Source organism: Oryzias latipes, chromosome 21 (assembly GCF_053564925.1).
Source record: "Oryzias latipes strain Hd-rR chromosome 21, Olatipes_Hd-rR_3.1".
Classification (NCBI taxonomy): domain Eukaryota; kingdom Metazoa; phylum Chordata; class Actinopteri; order Beloniformes; family Adrianichthyidae; genus Oryzias; species Oryzias latipes.
This window is the reverse complement of record NC_136257.1, coordinates 12236052-12254168: the sequence shown is the minus strand read 5'-3', so window position 1 is coordinate 12254168 and position 18117 is coordinate 12236052. Positions and strand designations below refer to the sequence as shown.

Genomic DNA, 18117 nt, shown 5'->3' with positions numbered 1-18117 from the left:
CTGGGTTGGCTCTGCGAAGTTGGTAGAGCCACTTGTGTAGAGGTTGTTTTGTTTCTCCTATATACTGTTCATTGCAGTTCTCTTTGCAGTGGATAGAGTACACAACATTACTCTGTTTGTAGCTGGGAATTTTGTCCTTTGGATGAACCAGTTTTTGTCTGAGAGTATTGACTGGTTTGAGATGAACTGGGATGTTATGTTGTTTGAAAATCCTTTTTAGTTTTTCCGACAGGCCTGCGATATAGGTTTATCCTTCTTGACAAAGATGGCTTCTTTCACTCCTCGCTCAAACCATCCAGGTTAGAAAGAAAGAAATATACCATAGGAGAAATATACCATAGGAGGTATATTTCAACATCCCAGTTTAAGCAAATGTGACTTAACTGTGTTTTATTTTATCTGCATTTCATAATTTCTTTAATGAGTTTGACAAATCTGTGTTATTTTTTTTTAATTGACTAGAATTAATGCTTGAAATGAATAAATAAATCAAATCAAAGAACAGACATAGATACAGTGAAATACACACAACTGCATAAAGGCTAAACTCAGCATTGCAAGTAAAATCAAACGTCTTTCGAAATATTCATCACATTTTTCTATTGATGAAAAAGACACTCTTTTGTCTCTGAAAGCTGATTGTTGTCAGCTTCATTGAAAAGTTTACACATGAACTGGGATTTTTTGTAATGGTGCAGAGAAAGAAGAGGTTAAAATGAACCTTACATGCATGCAAGGATCGATAAAAACTCTCCTTTGTTTTAGTTTAAGCTGCAAAAGCTACAGTAGTACAGAAACATTTGGTGCAAACCCCTGTCAGGCTCAAGTTTCCCTTGTGGGCTCTGCCTGCTGAGTGGACGCTTGTCTCCCTCCGCCCCGTCAGTTGTCAGGGATGCATGAGCGTGTGTGCTGCACGTGAAACTTGAGGAAAAGTAGCAGACCTTGAAGTTCATCAAGTTGCAGCCACACTTTGTGCACACTCTCAGCTCCATACAATCCTGAGCACCATGAAGATGCTGGCTCTGCTTCTGTTCAGCACCGTCTTACAAGGTAAGCTTCAATGATTTCCGCAGGCTAAGCTGATTAAAACAATTTCAAAATGAAAAAAAGTTGCCATGTACCAATCTGAAACATCTGCCTTCACTTACATTCAGCTGAAAACTCCTTGCAAAGATTTTTGAAAAGTAGGAATACTTTAAGTCAATAAATGTGTATTTTTAAACACTAAAAATGCAGGAAAAGTGAATCAAAAGAAAGAAATGACACCATTCTGATGAAATAAAAAGTTTATATAAACATTTCCACTTAATCTGTTCATCTGTTTTACATGACAAATTGGGTGGACTTCATGTTTAGTTGATGTAGTGGGAGGAGGAAGGTGTCCAGCAGATTGTGCAGGGAGTGGCAGCCCTTCATGTTTACACTGAACTCGCTCTGATGCTGTTGGAACCAAAGATTTAAAGCCTGATGAGTTGCATCGTGTGCTACCTTTAGGAGGAGTTTGAGATGCCACACTGTCAGTTTGAAGATAGCCCCTGACTGACCCTGCTGCTGATAGGACCAAGATAAAAAACAAAAAAAAAACAACAGTTATCTGGAAACATGTTTTTGAAGTGGTTCTGGGAATTTTAAAGAGCTTTTCAAACCTTTTTATGCTGATAATTGCAAATCTGATGTGTTTGTGTTTTGATCTTCCTCATGCACATGAGGAAACCAAGCAGAGGAGAAGATCAAAACTGAAAGAACGATGAAAAAAAATCGAATAAAAATCACTGCTGGTTCACTTCATTAAATACATCAAGCCATAACAAAAAAAAAACATAAATAAATAAATAAAACACATAAAATGAAAAGAATTACAAGAAATCTAAAACAGCACAGTTTTTAAAGTTTTGGATGTTTCTTATATTTTGTGGGTTTAGCTAAGCATCATAATAATCACTCTAATAAGGAACCGATTCCTATTTAAGAAGACAAATCCTGTCATTTGTAAAGAAAACATTTGACCAGCAAATAGCTTTTATTTTTTTTATTATGTTAGTGGATTTGAGCTCTGTTTTTGATTTTTGATCCCACCTGGTTTGAATTACCAATTATGCCTAATTTAAGGTCATAACTTTGGCTGTTATTGATGTTCTGATTTATGCTAAAATACACCCATTTAAAGAAAATAATATAATTATTTTGATTTTTTTTCATGAACATGTGGATTTCAGTGGATTTGGAAAATGGATGGATGCCTTTAACACAAAATTGATATTTTTTTTGGATCAACCTAAAATATCTATTAAAAGTCACATGCGATGCAATCCACTAATAACATTTTTGGTAATGGTATTTAGGTTTTCTAAAAGTATTGACAAAAAACATTGTAAGATGTGCTGAGCATCATTGAGAAGAAAATCGATAACATAAACATGTGCATATGACACACTTTTATAATTCCTTTCACAAATGAATGCATCCACTTAAGGATTGTCCTAATTTTCTATCTTTTTAAAATTGTGTTTTGTTCTAAGCCAGACACCTGTTTGTCTTGTCAAATAGGATCCCAAAGCTTTCCTAGTAGTCATATTTCTACATTAAAGACCCACTCCAATGGAAATTGTGTTTTTAACATGTTCTTGTGTCATTTTTCTGTTGATGGTCGACATACTTAAAGAAAATTTAAATAATTGTGAATCAGGAGCAGACGAAAAAAGAAAAATGTAGTTTGAAAAACAGCTTATTTGTAACGTAAAAAACCTATGTACATCTTTGTTTTCTTCGTCTGAGCTGGGATCTGGCTCAAACTTTATAGCTGGATAGCTCCAATACTTATCGCCATTTTTGTTGCACCTGAATTGTTAGGTTGAGGTTAGGTTGAGAGTGTGATGAACTCATGCTGCTCTGCAGAAACCATGTCCTAGAAAACGACAGTTTAAAAGTTTTTTTTGGCTAAAAACAGTATATTCATAACTAAAAGACCACTGGGAACAGTCATAAAACAGATTAAAAGAGGATTGGAGTGGGTTCTCAAGGTAGATTAGTCGAGTAGAGCCAGAAAGTTTGAAGTGAAACCAATCTTTTGTTGTTTGCTGTGGTTAATAAAACCTAAATTTAAAAAAGAAAAAAATCTTTTTTGTAAGAAAATCTTACAGTTTCACATAAAAGTAGCCTGATTCTGTTTAAACAGTTCAACTTATTGCGAGTACTGCAGTGTTCCGGAGGAGGACCCTCCATCTTTCAGTCCAACTTCTGGATGTAAAATGTTTAAACACATTCTAGTGTTTTTCTTGTGTTGGTACGTCCCTGCTTAGAGCTCAAACATAAGACTATTTTAGGTTTCAAGATGAGTATAAAAGAAAAACAAAATTAAATATGGCCTAATTGGACCAATAGTGTGTCTTGCAACATTGTCTTTAGTTTAAATTGTCTTTTATTGGCCAATTTTTATTAATATACTTCAAACAAAAACCTGCTTTTAATTTTAAATCCTATACATGTAGCAATAAAAAAGCATTAAAAAGAGCAAAAGATCAGATTTTTATTTGCATTTTTGGCTAAAACAATCTTTAGGTTGACAAATGTTTTTTTGATTATACAAAAAACAAAGTGGTTTTTGATCCTGCTTTGCTTTGCGGCTGTTGAGACAGTCGATCAGCGTTACAGGGACGGAGTGTTGTTGCCGGGTAAAAGTTGGGTCAAACGACAGCAAACAGTTCAGGGGATTAGGCTTCCATCATGTCTTCACAAGTGTAGATGTCGGGGTGTGCGGGGTGTCAGCTGAAGAGGGTTAGGTTACTTTCATACAGGCGGGCTTTGTGTGCAGCAGCAAACCGTGCATGTGTGTGCCACACAGCAAGAGGGACGACCTTGGCATGTTTCCTCTCTTCTCCACGGGAGAAAAACACAGGCAGTTAAAAAAAAATCTTTAATTAATTTCTGCTGCCAGGTTGAATCTTTTGTATCTTCTTACATTGTGAGCATGTGTGTTTTTGCACATGCACACTGAAGGGACAAACCCTGACAAAGGTTATCAGGTCGGGATAAGGCTCTGTGTCAGAGATCATTCATCATTTACATTCCTGCAGTCCATTGCTCCTGGTACCACCAGGCTGCAGCTGCATGCTCAGTGTGTCTGACTCTGGCTGTTTATATGAGCTATTTAAAAAAAAAAAAAATACGAAAAAAACATGCTTTTTTCTTTGTCCTAAATGTCCACTTAAAATCTTTAAAGTTTTAAAGCAAAAATTCAATCATTAAAAATGTACTATAAGAGACAAAAGTATGTGTGTACTTATTAATGTTTACCAATAAGGATATTTTAGTGTATAGAGGACAAAGTCAAGACCAGCAGACCTAAATGATGATCATCATCATCATTAGCAAATCAACATTTAAAAAGTCCTTCTATTGTGTAGATGTGGAAATTCTTGGAAATTAATAAATGCTTACAACCAGAACCATCATATTTTTGTTGGTGTTTTCACCCCCTCCAGGTCCCTTCAGTGAGTCAGTGACGGTGAGCAGCAGTAAACCTCAAGTGGAGGTCCATGAGCATACAGGTGAGAGCATCTGTATCCACTGACATCTTCTGGAGCAACACCCTGTTGAGTTGGGGGGGGGTCAATCTATGACTCCCGTCCGTGGCAGTGGAACCACCTCCAACCTTTGATGTTGTACTGGTCTGTGCTCCTTCCCTCTTTGTTTAAACCCTTCAATACTGGTGATGTCACCAGCGACACCTTAACAACCCACGCTCTTTGACCAACCATGACTGTCTGATCGTTTACAAGATCAACGCGAATTACGCCAATGGTTGAAGAGTTACAGTTGTCAAAACAAAGTCAAAGAATCAAAACCCCATTAGACATGGTGGGTCCTTTGGTGGGAGGGTCTTTGGATACTAGGAACACAGGAAGTATCACCACAGCGCCCCACACACGAAATATTGATAACACCTTTTAGTATACTGTATGTACTCCTATCCTGATGATATATCCTCACACACAGCTTCACTGCACAAGGAAGGCGGTTGGCATTCATCTTCTGTTCCTTTTCCTTGTGGGTGGCCCAGCAGCTGGTGTCCTGGTGGGCATCGGTTTGTCTCTATGCTTGGGGGATGGTGCTGCTCAGTACTTCCAGAAGTTGGCAGGCAGCTTTTCTGAGGCTCTCTGGGTTTCCAAGTCCTTCAGGTCTTGCACTGAACCCAAAACGACAAATTGAATCTTTAAATCCTGAATGTGTTGACCTACCCCTTTTAGGAAAGGTCAAGGCTTGCAGTCATGACTGCAACCACTGCAGAGCTAAAAAGAAATCCATTTAATTGACCCAATAGAATCCAGTGGGTAACATCACAAGCAAGGTCTTTACATACCATCTATGTGCGAGTCTTCCTTGTTGAGTTTTTGTCCATTGTGCCTCATTTTAACTTTCAGCCTAGTGATTGGACTTGAAACCAACCAAAACCACGGACTTAAAACTTGACTAGCAGTTTCCTTTCCGCATCTAAATGCTGTACATCCCATCAAGGTTCAGTGTTCTAAAACTTGTAGCTTATTTCCAGAATAATTAATTTGCTCTTGCATTATTTTTAAGACGAATATTTTAAATCAAGAAATAAATAAAAAAACAGTTAATTGTCCTTTTCATTTACACACATAGAAATTCAATCAATGTGTAAACTCAGTGAGTTTGACGGTAAAGACCCACTCTGATCATCTTTTTATCCATTGTAAATGTGACCACAATGGTCTTTCAATTCTGATTATACTGTTTTAGTCAAAATCAAAAACTTATGTTGTTTTCTAGGACTTAGTTTCTGCCAAGTGGCAGTAGTTCATTAGAAATTCACCTCTACGTTGTTGGCGGCACTGCTGGTGCGGGGTAAGCCTGCCCTCACATCCCATCACCAATCTGTTTACACGCTGTTCAGCTAACCTGCAGCCCCTCACACCCCCAACCTAACATTAGTGATGCAACATAAATGACCAACGACATTGGAGCTATCCAGCTGTACATTTTTGAGCCAGATGCTGTTACATCATCCTGTTAGCGTAACGTTTAGACTGAACTGCATAGAATTTTTGGTTTTGATAAGTGATTTTTTTTCTGCTGCTGATTTCCAGATGCTGTGCTGCTCTGTGAGTTCAGGACAGAAAAAGACCACAACCCCCGAATTGAGTGGAAGAAAAAAGGGAAGGGGGTGACTTTTGTTTACTTTAACAACAAGTTCACTGGTGAGTAACTTGGTGAGACTGGTTACACTAATGTTCCGTCATGACTGTTGTGCCACTTTTATTTTCCATCCTCTTCAGGATCTTATGCAGGGCGGGCCCAGATAGAGGGAGCGACTCTAACCATCCACTCCGTCACCTTGAAGGACTCAGGAGAATATCGCTGTGAGGTGACGGCCAGCGAGGACCACGTCAGTCTGGGGGAGGCGACAGTAACTCTCAGTGTGCTCGGTATGAGACAAGTCTTCTCATAATGTCAAGTCAGGAAGAAAATCACTTTTTCATCAGTCAGCACAAATCAGTAAAATGATCGGCTCTGTCAGTCTTTAAATCAGACGAATACAAACTCAGAATAACAGCCTAGACAACGATTATCATGTTGTTTTGAAACACGTTACGAAACACCGTAAGAAAGTAAGACAGTTTATTTAATCCCCAAAATCCACCCAATCCAACAGACCATATAATAGCCTACGTGCACGATAGAACTTCCGGTTAACTTCCGTTTTTCGAGTGTGAGCCGACAACTTCCGGTTGGTCGTGTTATTGTTGTGGGGAGTTTGGTGCGTTGCTACTTTTGAGTAAATATGAGCGGATTTCGGGTAAAAGAGAGGCGTTTGGTGTTTCAACGCGTGACAAAGACATCACAACACTGTTGTGTACCCCTGTGTGCGAATTCTTCAAAGTACAACAGTAGTATAAGCTTTCATAGCTTTCCAAAAGATATGTCGGTGAGAGCCGAATGGATAGTCAGAGTACGGCGGGAGGACTTCACCCCAAGCAAGACGAGTCGTGTTTGCAGCAGGCATTTCCAAAAGGGCGATTTTGTTAACAACCCTGGGAAATTGAGAAAGTTGAAGAAAGGGGCCATTCCTACTCTTTTTTCCTGGAATGATTTTCAAATCCCTGCACCGAGGGCGAGCGTGTGGGAGCGGAGACCCAGACCAGATAGCCCCCCTCCTCCTGTCCATGACACCAACTCAGAAGAAGACATGGAACTGGATACCTTGGCACCAGATCATGATTATTGCATTACTCCAACAACAGCAATGGTCGCAGATCAGTTAGCTGAGGAAAACGATACACTTCGCCAGAAAGTTAAGGAGCTGGAACTACACATTGAGGCTCTCCAGCTGCGGAGTTGTTTTGGACTGAAGCGGTTTGCAGGATCGGACGAGGACATCCGATTTTATACCAGGTATGTCATAATTAAGGTTTTTTGAATTGCAGGAAGCTGATGTCTTGTATCATATTAACAGTGATGGACAGAAAATCATGTACAAAGTCATGCACTTAAGTGAAAGTAAAGACATGTAAAATGTTGCTCCACTAAAAGTCCACCTTACAAGAGGAAGAGTATTTTCCTTTAAGTGTACATCAAATATCAAAAGTAAAGTAATTTATGACTGACATAGTCAGATGCGTAGACACAACCTTTTATAGTCTTTATGTTAAACAAATGTAGTAAGTAGAGTAAAAATTAAGATAATTGATTATGTGTAACTAAATTAGGCTACCATGACTAACAACATTGCTATTTTTGTGTATTTTGTTTAAAAGATTCCATTCTTATGACCACCTGATGGCATTCTGGAGGCTCATCGAACCAGCAACATCAAGGATGATCCGTGTGACAAGTGTGGCTAGAGAAGCATCAGCCTCTGTGGCAGAGAAGACAACAGCAAACAGATCAACTAAGTTGCTGCCCATAGATGAGTTATTTCTTTTCCTAAATTATCTGTCAACTGGATGCACACAGAGAGAGCTTGGGCACCGATTTAATATCCATCGGACAACAGCCAGCAGGATCATCACAACCTGGGCCAACTTTCTTTACTGTGTACTGGGAGCTATTTGTATCTGGATGACCCCTGAAGCAATCACAGCTAACCTACCTCCTGAGTTCAAGGACTATGCAGACACTCAGGTCATTGTTGACTGCACAGAACTGCGGTGCCAAACTCCATCCTCACTTGTGTTACAGAGTGAGGTGTACTCGCACTACAAATCACACTGTACCTTCAAGGCCATGATTGGCATGGCACCACATGGTCCTCTGACATTTGTTTCTGCACTCTACGGGGGCTCTATTAGTGACCGTGAGCTCTTCAGATTGTTGGGCATTATACCTCTCCTGTCCCTTGACATGGCTGTGATGGTGGACAAGGGCTTTAGGGTGGAAAACCTTGTACCAGGAAAACTTCACAGGCCTGCCTTCCGCTCCAACGACAATCAAATGGCAGCACAGGACGTCCTGGAGACCCAATCAATTGCACGGCTGCGAGTTCACGTTGAAAGGCGGGTTAAGGAGAACAAACTATAACAAACAATAAGCAGTGATGAGCGTATGTGATGTGTGTGTAGGTGTAGTAGTGAAATTATTGTTACATAATTCCAAGTCTTGCCAGGGTTCTTGGCTTGTGCCACTGTTGTTCACTCTCCGTACAGCTCAGCACTGGAGGAACAACTGGAATGTCAAGCTGAGAATAATGTGCAGACTGGAAAAGTAGAGCCACAAAATGGTTACAGAGCACTGATCCAGCTACACATGTACAGCTGTGATGGGCCAGCTCAACAGGGATGGAGTCCTTCAGACCCACCTGTAACAAGATGTTAAAAGAAATATTTTTTTTAAAAAGTGGCATAACTGATTTGTCATATATTAATATGGGCTACTCAAGGAAGCTACTATTTATTTTTGTACACCGTTAAAATAGCTGGTAAAATCTTAACTTTTTTCTTTTAAACACTGTTAGTAAAGGGATTAACAATCTTTTTCTTTTAATGTGGTCAGTGGAGCAGTCTATTCGATTTGCAGGTACACTCAGAATCCCCACTTAACAAGTACCAAGATTGCAGTATACCTTCTTAAACTTAGCAGGTTTATATTATTATACCCATCTTATGTGTTTCACCTTTACCCTGGGATGTTCAGTATACCTGGAAAAACAAACTATACTACACCACTGATTGCTATTAGTGAAAACATAACATAGTAACGTAGGACTAAGCGTACACTGTCCGTTTACAACATGAATGGGGAACATGGTCAACCAAATGAACGTGGTTAACCTAGAGCAAAAAAAAGAAAAAAAAAGAAGAACATGATTACCCCAGGAACATGGGTAACTGGATGTAACTTGAAATGTACAATCGAAATCCTTTTTCACGCTTGCAACCGGGTGCAGGTGAACACTGGTCGACAATCCTGTAGATGTCGTTCACGTCGATTTTCGGGAGACCTTGTAGACAACGGGTGAAATATGCCATCTTCAAAATCTGCCGTGTCGCTGCTATAGAAGTCGCAAACCGGAAATGGTCGGCCTCACACTCAAGGCGGCGGAAGTAGAACTCCTTCGTTATGTGCACGGAGCCTATTAAATCTGTTCAGTCACAATTGTGTTTAAAGACAGTTTATTGTTTTGAAAGCCTTTGTTTTTAATGATTATGACCCTAAAATATTTTTTGGTTGAAAATGTGTGTGTCCTTCTGACCGGGCCCTTCTCATCTTCTGTACAGACCATGTCTGCAAATTAGAAACAGGCAAGAGATTGTACATGAAGACTAAAAGATAGATTTCCTGATGGTTCTTTGCTCTATACCGCCTCAGTGCCTCCACATGTTCCGTCCTGCGATGTGCCGAGTTCTGTATTCATCGGCGCAGACCTGGAGCTTCTCTGTAAAGATAAGCTCAGCGTCCCACCAGCCACCTACAGCTGGTACAAAGACAACAAACCTTTGAAAGCTACAGGAGATACACCCTACAGCATCGACACAAAGAAAGGGACTCTGGTGAGCAAAGAAGAAGGATAAATCCACTAAAACCAACTAGGACACGACCCCCCCCCCTCACTGTGTCTCCCTCTGATGTTTGTTTGGAGCAGAAGCTTCAAAGTGTGTCTAAAGCAGATTCAGGGATGTACCGCTGTGAGTCCTCCAACAGTGTGGGGGCACCCAAGAGCTGTGTAGCCCAACAGCTGAAGGTTCTTGACTGTAAGTGACTTTTTGTTTACTTTATATTTAAATAATGACTACCTACAGTTTACTAACACACACACAATGCACAAATATATCTATATAAAATCCTCTCCTTCCAGATCCTTTAAACATGACGATTTTAGTAGCTGGAGCATCAGGGTTTGTGGCTCTGGTCCTTATCTGCTGCATTTGCATTTGTATCTGCCGTCGCAAAGGTTGCTGCAAGAGTGAGTATTGATGTCCCAAACACGTTTCTCTGGCTCCCATAAAAATACACATGAAGGTAATCAGTGGCGGTTTTTCCAATTGGCAATGTGAGCGGTTGCCCAGGGCGCAAACTGAAAAAACATTGTAAAACATTGTAAACTCCTGATTACATGTGTGGCACTTTGGTATAGGTGACCTAGGTTTAAAGCTCTGGTGTTGAGGAGTTACAAAGAAAGCCTGAGACCAGCATAATCCAAACCATCTGAGAAGATTGTGCAGTTTGTGGTACTTCCCAAAACAATTTCAGGAGAAAATAAAGACAGGAAGAAAGCAAGACACAGAAAACCACTTTTGCTAGTCTATCATAATAATAGACCCCTGCACCTCCATAACTGATGACACGTTTTCATTCGTTTGCAGTCCTACAGGTTTGCTTTGTTGGCGGTTCTTTTATTCCTGACTCATAATGCACAGCACTCACAGAGTTTAGTATCTGTAATTTTCCATCTGCATCCATACTGTAATCTATCACACCAGAGTTCTTTAGCAAGTGATGCTTTTGTACCTAAGCACATCAGGGTTCACTTGTTTGGGAAATGTTCAGGCAAACTTTAGCACTAGCCAAACAAAACAATACTTTAGCAAAAAGTAGTTCACTTGATGTTTATTTTATTAAGTATAATTGAATATAAGAGTTGCAAACATTATACAGACGATGCATGTGTAGTGTAGGAAGTATACTCAGTGAATTCTTCTTCAGACTAAATTGGAACATTTTAAGTTTACGATAGTTAGTATTTAAAAACTCCACTTCAATACTGCCTCAACTTCAGTACAGATTATACTTCTTAAAGTTAGTATAGACTTAGAGGTCTTGTTATTCACTTAAATAGAGTACTTTTTGCTAAAGGGTTTACCAAAGAAAATAAACGCAGATTCAGTCTGAAGATCAAAGTGAACATCAGAGCTGTTTCAAGAAGTGACTGAAAATAGTAAATCCGAACGCCCCAGGCTGAATCTGAAAAATTGAAAAATCCAGAAAAGCTTTACTCGTGTCATTCACAAAGAGCTTTCCTTCTTCATTTCTTTATCTGGGGTTAATGTTTGTTTTGTTCTAAACAACTTCAACATTGGAGCTGTGATCTTGTTGACAGAATACTTCTTAGAGTGCAGTGTGAAAACAGATTCTGGTCCAGCCTCGTCTGGTCCATCGAGTTTTATGGCGTTCAGTGTTTTATGGCGTTTACTGCTCCTCATGTCCTAGTTTCTTGCAGGAAACAGTTTTTACCAGCAGTCCTTGACAGATCAGTGCAGCAGCTTTTCATTGTTTATTATTTATTCTTAGGTAAATGTCATGTTTTCACACTTTTTCACGGTTTCTCTCCCTTTTTTTTAAACTTTATTTTTAACAGAGAGTAAAAAGGCAAAAAGGTGAGTGCCCCCTCTGGCTACAATTCTGTTTAGTGTTTTTATCAGTTACCACTGAGGTGTCACCCTTTGTCTTACAGCAACAAGCCCTTCAATCCCCCTCCACCTCCTCCTCCGCCTTTCCGGAATGTGAGTGATCAAGGAAGTGTTTTCTGGGGTTCGCCTGATCTTGGGTTTGGCCTGAAATGCAGATTAAAGAAATTGTTCCGTGTGTGTCCCTTTGCTCTTTTTAGTTCAGGAACTACAAACAGACTCAGTCCTTCATGATCTGAGTGTGAAAGACGACGGGTTCCAGTGCAGCTTTGACTCGGCGAGTTTTCTGTGCCAATCCTTTGCGGATGAAGTCATTTCTGAAATGGCTTCTGAGGCTGTAAATGTTTTCTTTCAGCACTTCAGCTCTTGGCTGCCACTTTGACATCAGCATTTGTTACTTTCTACAGGGTTTTTGGACAAATTGTAAATACTGAATGTTAGCTTTAGGAAATCTTTATACATCTAATGTGAAGTTGTTTTTGTTTGTTTGTTTTAATATTATTTAGTTTTATAAACCTTTTTTTGTGTTTTATGTGTATTGAACAGGTGTCTGCACGCACTGAAAGGCTTTATAGGATCCATAAAAATGTTCACTTTTTTCTTGATTGTATCTCTTTATCAATAAAACTGAAATACAAAGTTATTTTGTTTAATCAAAAACATAAAAACACATTTCTACAAATGCGTTTCATATGTTACACATGATATCAACACAATTTGACAAAAATGTTTTTTCATAAATTATTTTGGTGCTTCGAAATGAAGGAACTTTGAAAATAGCATTTTTAAGCATTTTAGTTTGGGTTAGAAAGCCTTCCTAATTTCTAGCTCCACACAATTACTGATAATCATCCTCATATATTTAATTAAATTCTAGTTTAGTTTATAAAGCACTAGTCTCAAATGCTAGACAAAAGCAAAAAATAAAAGAAAAAAAGTTAGAATGAGTTTTCATAATTATGATTATTACAGTCCAATACAGTCTACATAATTCCATTGATGATCGGAGTGGGTCTTGGCTCGCCCGGACTCAGGCAGCAGCTGAAAGGAGATCAGCTTCCTTTTCTGACTGCTGTCAGTGACCCAAAAAGCTGCATCTACTGTCGCATAACCTCAGCATTGCCAGCAGACGGAGGTGGAGGGAGAACAGCTGGACGTGGACATGTGAAGCTCATCCACGGGGTCACAGCAGAGATGCCACCATCAGGGGAAGAAGGTGCAGCCTCATGAAGAAAAGGAGCAGCGTGTACCTGTGAAAAACAACAGATTCTGAATAAACAACAAACCAACTGTGCGACTTAGACGTGCTCAGACTACAAAAAGCATGTGGGGGAAGTTTTAATGTGGAAGGTTGGTCAGATGAAAAGTTAATATTTGACCTTAACGAAAGACAGATGCTGTTAGCAGAAAGAAGTGGCTGCAGTTGAGAGGCTTGGTGTTTAGCTGCAAATCATCTAGTAGTTCTGCTGAAGCATACGTTGGTGGTTAGTGAGAACCAGCGCTTTGACCCCAGCAAACACAAACTTACTGACCAGTAAGCAAAAAGAATTTAAAATAGTAGAAAAACAGCCATTAAGATCAGTCGATACATCAACGTGTCCAACGTGACTCATGAATGTGTCTGTTGTGTTATTCCCACTCTGTCAGCCACAGCGCTGACCCGCCCTTCATCTGTGGGCTCCTCAGGTGTTTAGGGTAAAGGAGCAGGTGTGGAGGAGGCGGCACTCTTCAGTTCAGTGCAAGGTTTTTTTTTTTTGTAAAATGGCCACCCCTACCCACAATGCACTGCATGTTAGTCATGGAGTCAGTCGAACTGTATACACACTCGATAGGTAAACTCTGACATCACCCAAAGGATGTTGAAGGTTGAAGATGAAAGTGAAGACTGAAGTGGGAGGGGCACATTGACTAGAGTTTGCTCCACCCACTTCAACGATTTGCTGCAAATTTCTCAGTGGACGTGGCTAAGCAAAGTGTTTGTATGGTTTACTACACACATAGGTTCACATAAAGAAACGTGTAAATATGCAAAAATTATGGCTTAAATAAATAAAATTATCCACTCCTCTCACCCAGAGTTGTCATAAACAGGAAATACAGCAACACACATGAAAATGGTTCAGAGGAAGTTTGACACGTGATTTTGTGATTTGATTCAAGATGCAAATAAGCATACAGTATGTAGAATACGCCCTGCTCAGATTGCTACCAACCAAAAATTATTATCTTGTTATAATACAGAGTGAGGCGTGCAAATAGGGCCGGAGGATGTCAGTGAAGATTTAAACAAACAATGTTTTGTTGAAAAAAAAAGACAGAAACACCAAACTTTATGCTGTGATGCACCATTCATGTTTGTAAATTGAAGGGTTGCATTTCCAGAAATTTATAGTCTTTTCACCACTGGAGATCTTTGTCTTGCAGCTTCCTACTTTTGATTGGTTTATCAAAAGTATTGCTTAAAAGATGTGACACAACTATAACACCATACATCTGTGCTGACTGATTACAAAATGGTTGAGTAGTAAATTAAAAAATCAAAACAAAAAGCTAATTACAGATAATAAAACTACATTTAAGATTCAAACCCAAAAGGAGTTTATACAAATATACTTATGTTTTTCCACAAAAGTGTAGAAAAGAACCCCAAATGTAAAACAAAATCTGTCCAACACCATTTCATCTTTGTCCTTCTGACATCTTTATTACTCTGTAACCCTTGTGCTATCCTAGGCACTTTACCATTGGGAGTTGGGTCATCTAGACCCACTAGACAGTGCTCTCAACTTTGTTTCTTCTATGATTTGTGATCTTTACTGGTGTCCATGAATTACATGAAATCTTTCCACCTTTATCCACCTTTGTCATGGTAGGGAGAACACGTCAATGTAAGGGGGGGGGGCATCTAAGATAGCACAAGGGATAAATGTCTTTCCTCATAACAGCAGATAATTGGATGTTAATGAATAAAGCATTACACAATATATTAAATAAAATAACTTAAAAGAAGCAGGAAATTCATTATTTTTACTTTACTCCAGAAATATTTAAGTTAAATCTTCTATTAAAAAACAAGTGTGACATACAAGGCAAATTAAAATGTCACTGGGAAAATAAAGAATGAAGCACTGCTACTCAGCAACCTCTTGATTGGACTTGTTTTCCTGTTGATTGTGATTTAAATAAAGTTTATGGACTTTTATTGTTTCACTTAAGTGGAACCATCAATTTTGATGCATTTTCTTGAAGTCTTTGATGTCTGACGGATGAAATTGAAAGTTCTTTGATCGTTTTTTTTTGGTGTTTTATATATTTCTTGAGTTTTCCGTTTTAAGCATCGTACAAAGAAATTCAAAAACAACCCCCCACCCCACCCCCTGCTGTCATTTACATACACAACAATATCAATTTAGTAAAAAAAAGGAAAAACAAAGGTAGAACAATAAAAAACTAAGAGAAACAGGAAAAAGATATCTAGTCAGTCACATTGGGTAAAATAAAAACAATATTAAAAACACTACCAAGTAAAGTCCAGACATATCTATACACACATTTGTGGATGGTAGATTTAAAAAAAGTGAAAAATATTTGAACACATTTTATGCTGCATCTTAACAGGAAACTTAATAGTGGGTTAAGTTCTAGCAGACACAGAAATTGGAATTATTATTTTGTCTCCAAAATGCATTTATCAACATGCTCTGCAAATATAATCCTTCAGCACGAGAAAGAAGTTCAACAAAGACAAAATGAATCTTTTTTTTTCCTTCTCAAAGTTCTTTCATTAAAGTCATGAAATGTCAAATTAAGGAAAATGATTTAAAAAAACGAAAAATTGCTTACACGTTTGATTTCTTTCACAATCAAGTCCAATCTCAAAGAACAAAGTCATCCTCAGCCTCTTCTGCCTTCAACAAAAGCAAAATCTCTGGATAAAGCGCATCCACAGTGGATCTGAAGAACATTTTTTTGTAATTATCATTGTTTGCTTAAGAACTGCAGAAACAGTCTGAGTCGGTACTGCTGTGCAGAAACGGTATATTGGGGATCCATGTATTCCAGGGTCCAGCTTACTCCAATGACCATGGGGGCCATTGCCACAGCGCCCACCCAACACAAAGAAGCTCAGGGCCCACTCTATGGCTTTCACACCACAGAGCGGGACCTCAGCCGTCCTTTTGAGAACGAGTAACGTTGCAACAGCACCCCCTAAGGGCGGAGTTGGTATTGCCCAAGAATAATGGATCCGCAAGACGAAGCACTGGAGTAAGACAAAACTATAGATACACAAGCATATACAGTATAATAATAATAATAATAATAATAATAATAATAATAATAATAATAATAATAATAATAATAATAATAATAATAATATTAATATTAATATTAATATTAATATTAATATTAATAATAATAATAATAATAATAATAATAATAATAATAATAATAATAATAATAATAATAATAATAATAATAATAATAATATAATACTAATACTAATTACACTAAAAATAATAATAATAAAGCATTAGAAAGATTCAAACATAATCTTAAATATTATGAATATAATAATATTATAACAATAAAATGGGTAGTATACTAAAATAATATTCATTATTTTACACACCTAGGTGTGTGACAACTGATGGGACTTTAACTTGACTTTATTAGAGTGTTGGTTTTACTTTTTGTTTTTTACTAGTGACTTTGTTATTTTATTATTGCCTTTATTTTCAATATATGTTTGTGGTGCTGTTTTTATTTCTTATTTTTGTTACAGTATAGTAGCTTTAAAAAAAAAAATTAGGACTACTTACTGTTTTCTTTTCCTTATTGTTGTGTTATTTCTTCACCACACTTGTTTTCCTATACTTAATGCTTGTTCAGTTCAGATTGTTGTAAATAGTTAAACATTGTTATTTGCCAAAAGTCTCTGTCCTGTGTTTTATTACACTTACAGTTTTTCTCAGTCGCTTTAGTACAATTCTCAGATCAGAATGAAATTCCCAAAACTATTTGTTCAATCTTCACATCATGATGTCACTTGTGCTCATCATATAAGCAGTATCTCACTTCTTTGAACAAGTTGCAATTGCTTTGGTACATCCATGCAAATGATTATGAACAATTTTCTGCTCTTTGCTACATTATCAATTGTTTATGTCATGTTGATCAAAATGTACTATATAGTTCACTGTGCAATAGTCTTAGTCCTCAAAACACCTAATCATTAGTTCATCGTATAAGTCATTAACTGCAAAATGGTTGACCAAGTTGTCATAATGTGACAAACATATTTTGCTGCATTGCAAGAGAGGATATTCGCTGTGATGTGGATGAGAATTTGTGGCCTAACATACAGGAACGACAAGAGGTGTAGGAAGACCACAACAATTCCTACTGCACTGCCTGTACTGTTCAGATTATTGTCCTTTCTTTTTTTCCCTTTGTGTTACTGTTTGCAGTGGGTTTTTTCTATGTTGGCATGACATGGTCTGTCAACAAATTACAATATGAACAATAAAAGTGTAAATGTGAATCTTGTCCAGTCTCTTGCAATCAAACAAAAAAGGTGTAACTTACATTTTACAATAATTGTCATCAAAACTTTAGCCATAGTTTACATCAGAACCTCCCTCTAAAGTACACAGTTATATTGACAACATGACTAAGTCATTTGACTGTCTTGTTCGTAGACAATGACACAAGGACTTGACATTCTGATGGCACTGACATGTTCAATGACATAAATACTTAGTTTTGAGAGATGCACTAAATATAATAAGCAAGTTACAGACTTTTGCAAGAAATCCATAGTGTTTTGCTGTTTGTACAAATTGTTTTGAGAAATGCACACACGTATTTGCGAACTTCAATTCTGATCTGAGAATTGTACTAAAGCGACTGAGAAAAACTGTAATGAATACAATGTTGTGTATTTCCAAAAATTTCCACAATCAAACATTTCAAGAAAAAGTATCAATATCTGTGATTCTAGCCCTGTAAGTACTTGGTATAGGATCACTACCAAAATTCTCAGTATCCCCAAAATCCTACTGAAGAGATCTTTAGTCACATAACTTTGCTTTAGTTCAAACCAGAAATGTCCGGTTGAAGGGAGTATGAATACAGACCAAAGACAATTTTCCGGGACTCGATCGGGACCAAATTCAGCTGACTCAGTCCAGACCAACAGACTTTTCCAGTCTGTATACACCCTTACAATATTCCTACAAAGACTTCATGAACC

At 38.0% G+C, this 18117-nt stretch overlaps 2 protein-coding genes across 2 annotated transcripts; both read left to right on the top strand.

Annotated features, from left to right (window-relative positions):
* Window positions 1-885: 885 nt before the first annotated feature.
* Window positions 886-12503, top strand: jam2b (junctional adhesion molecule 2b). The gene is made up of 10 exons (XM_004081494.5): window positions 886-1050; window positions 4482-4547; window positions 6111-6221; window positions 6300-6449; window positions 9829-10010; window positions 10103-10211; window positions 10316-10423; window positions 11816-11834; window positions 11912-11960; window positions 12065-12503. Exons 1-10 carry the CDS (start codon window positions 1008-1010, stop codon window positions 12101-12103), a joined length of 876 nt encoding a protein of 291 aa, XP_004081542.1. The 5' UTR covers window positions 886-1007; the 3' UTR covers window positions 12104-12503.
* On the top strand, window positions 7184-8628 carry LOC111946733 (uncharacterized). Its single transcript, XM_023950751.2, has 2 exons — window positions 7184-7416; window positions 7779-8628. Exons 1-2 carry the CDS (start codon window positions 7211-7213, stop codon window positions 8539-8541), a joined length of 969 nt encoding a protein of 322 aa, XP_023806519.1. The 5' UTR covers window positions 7184-7210; the 3' UTR covers window positions 8542-8628.
* Window positions 12504-18117: the final 5614 nt, after the last annotated feature.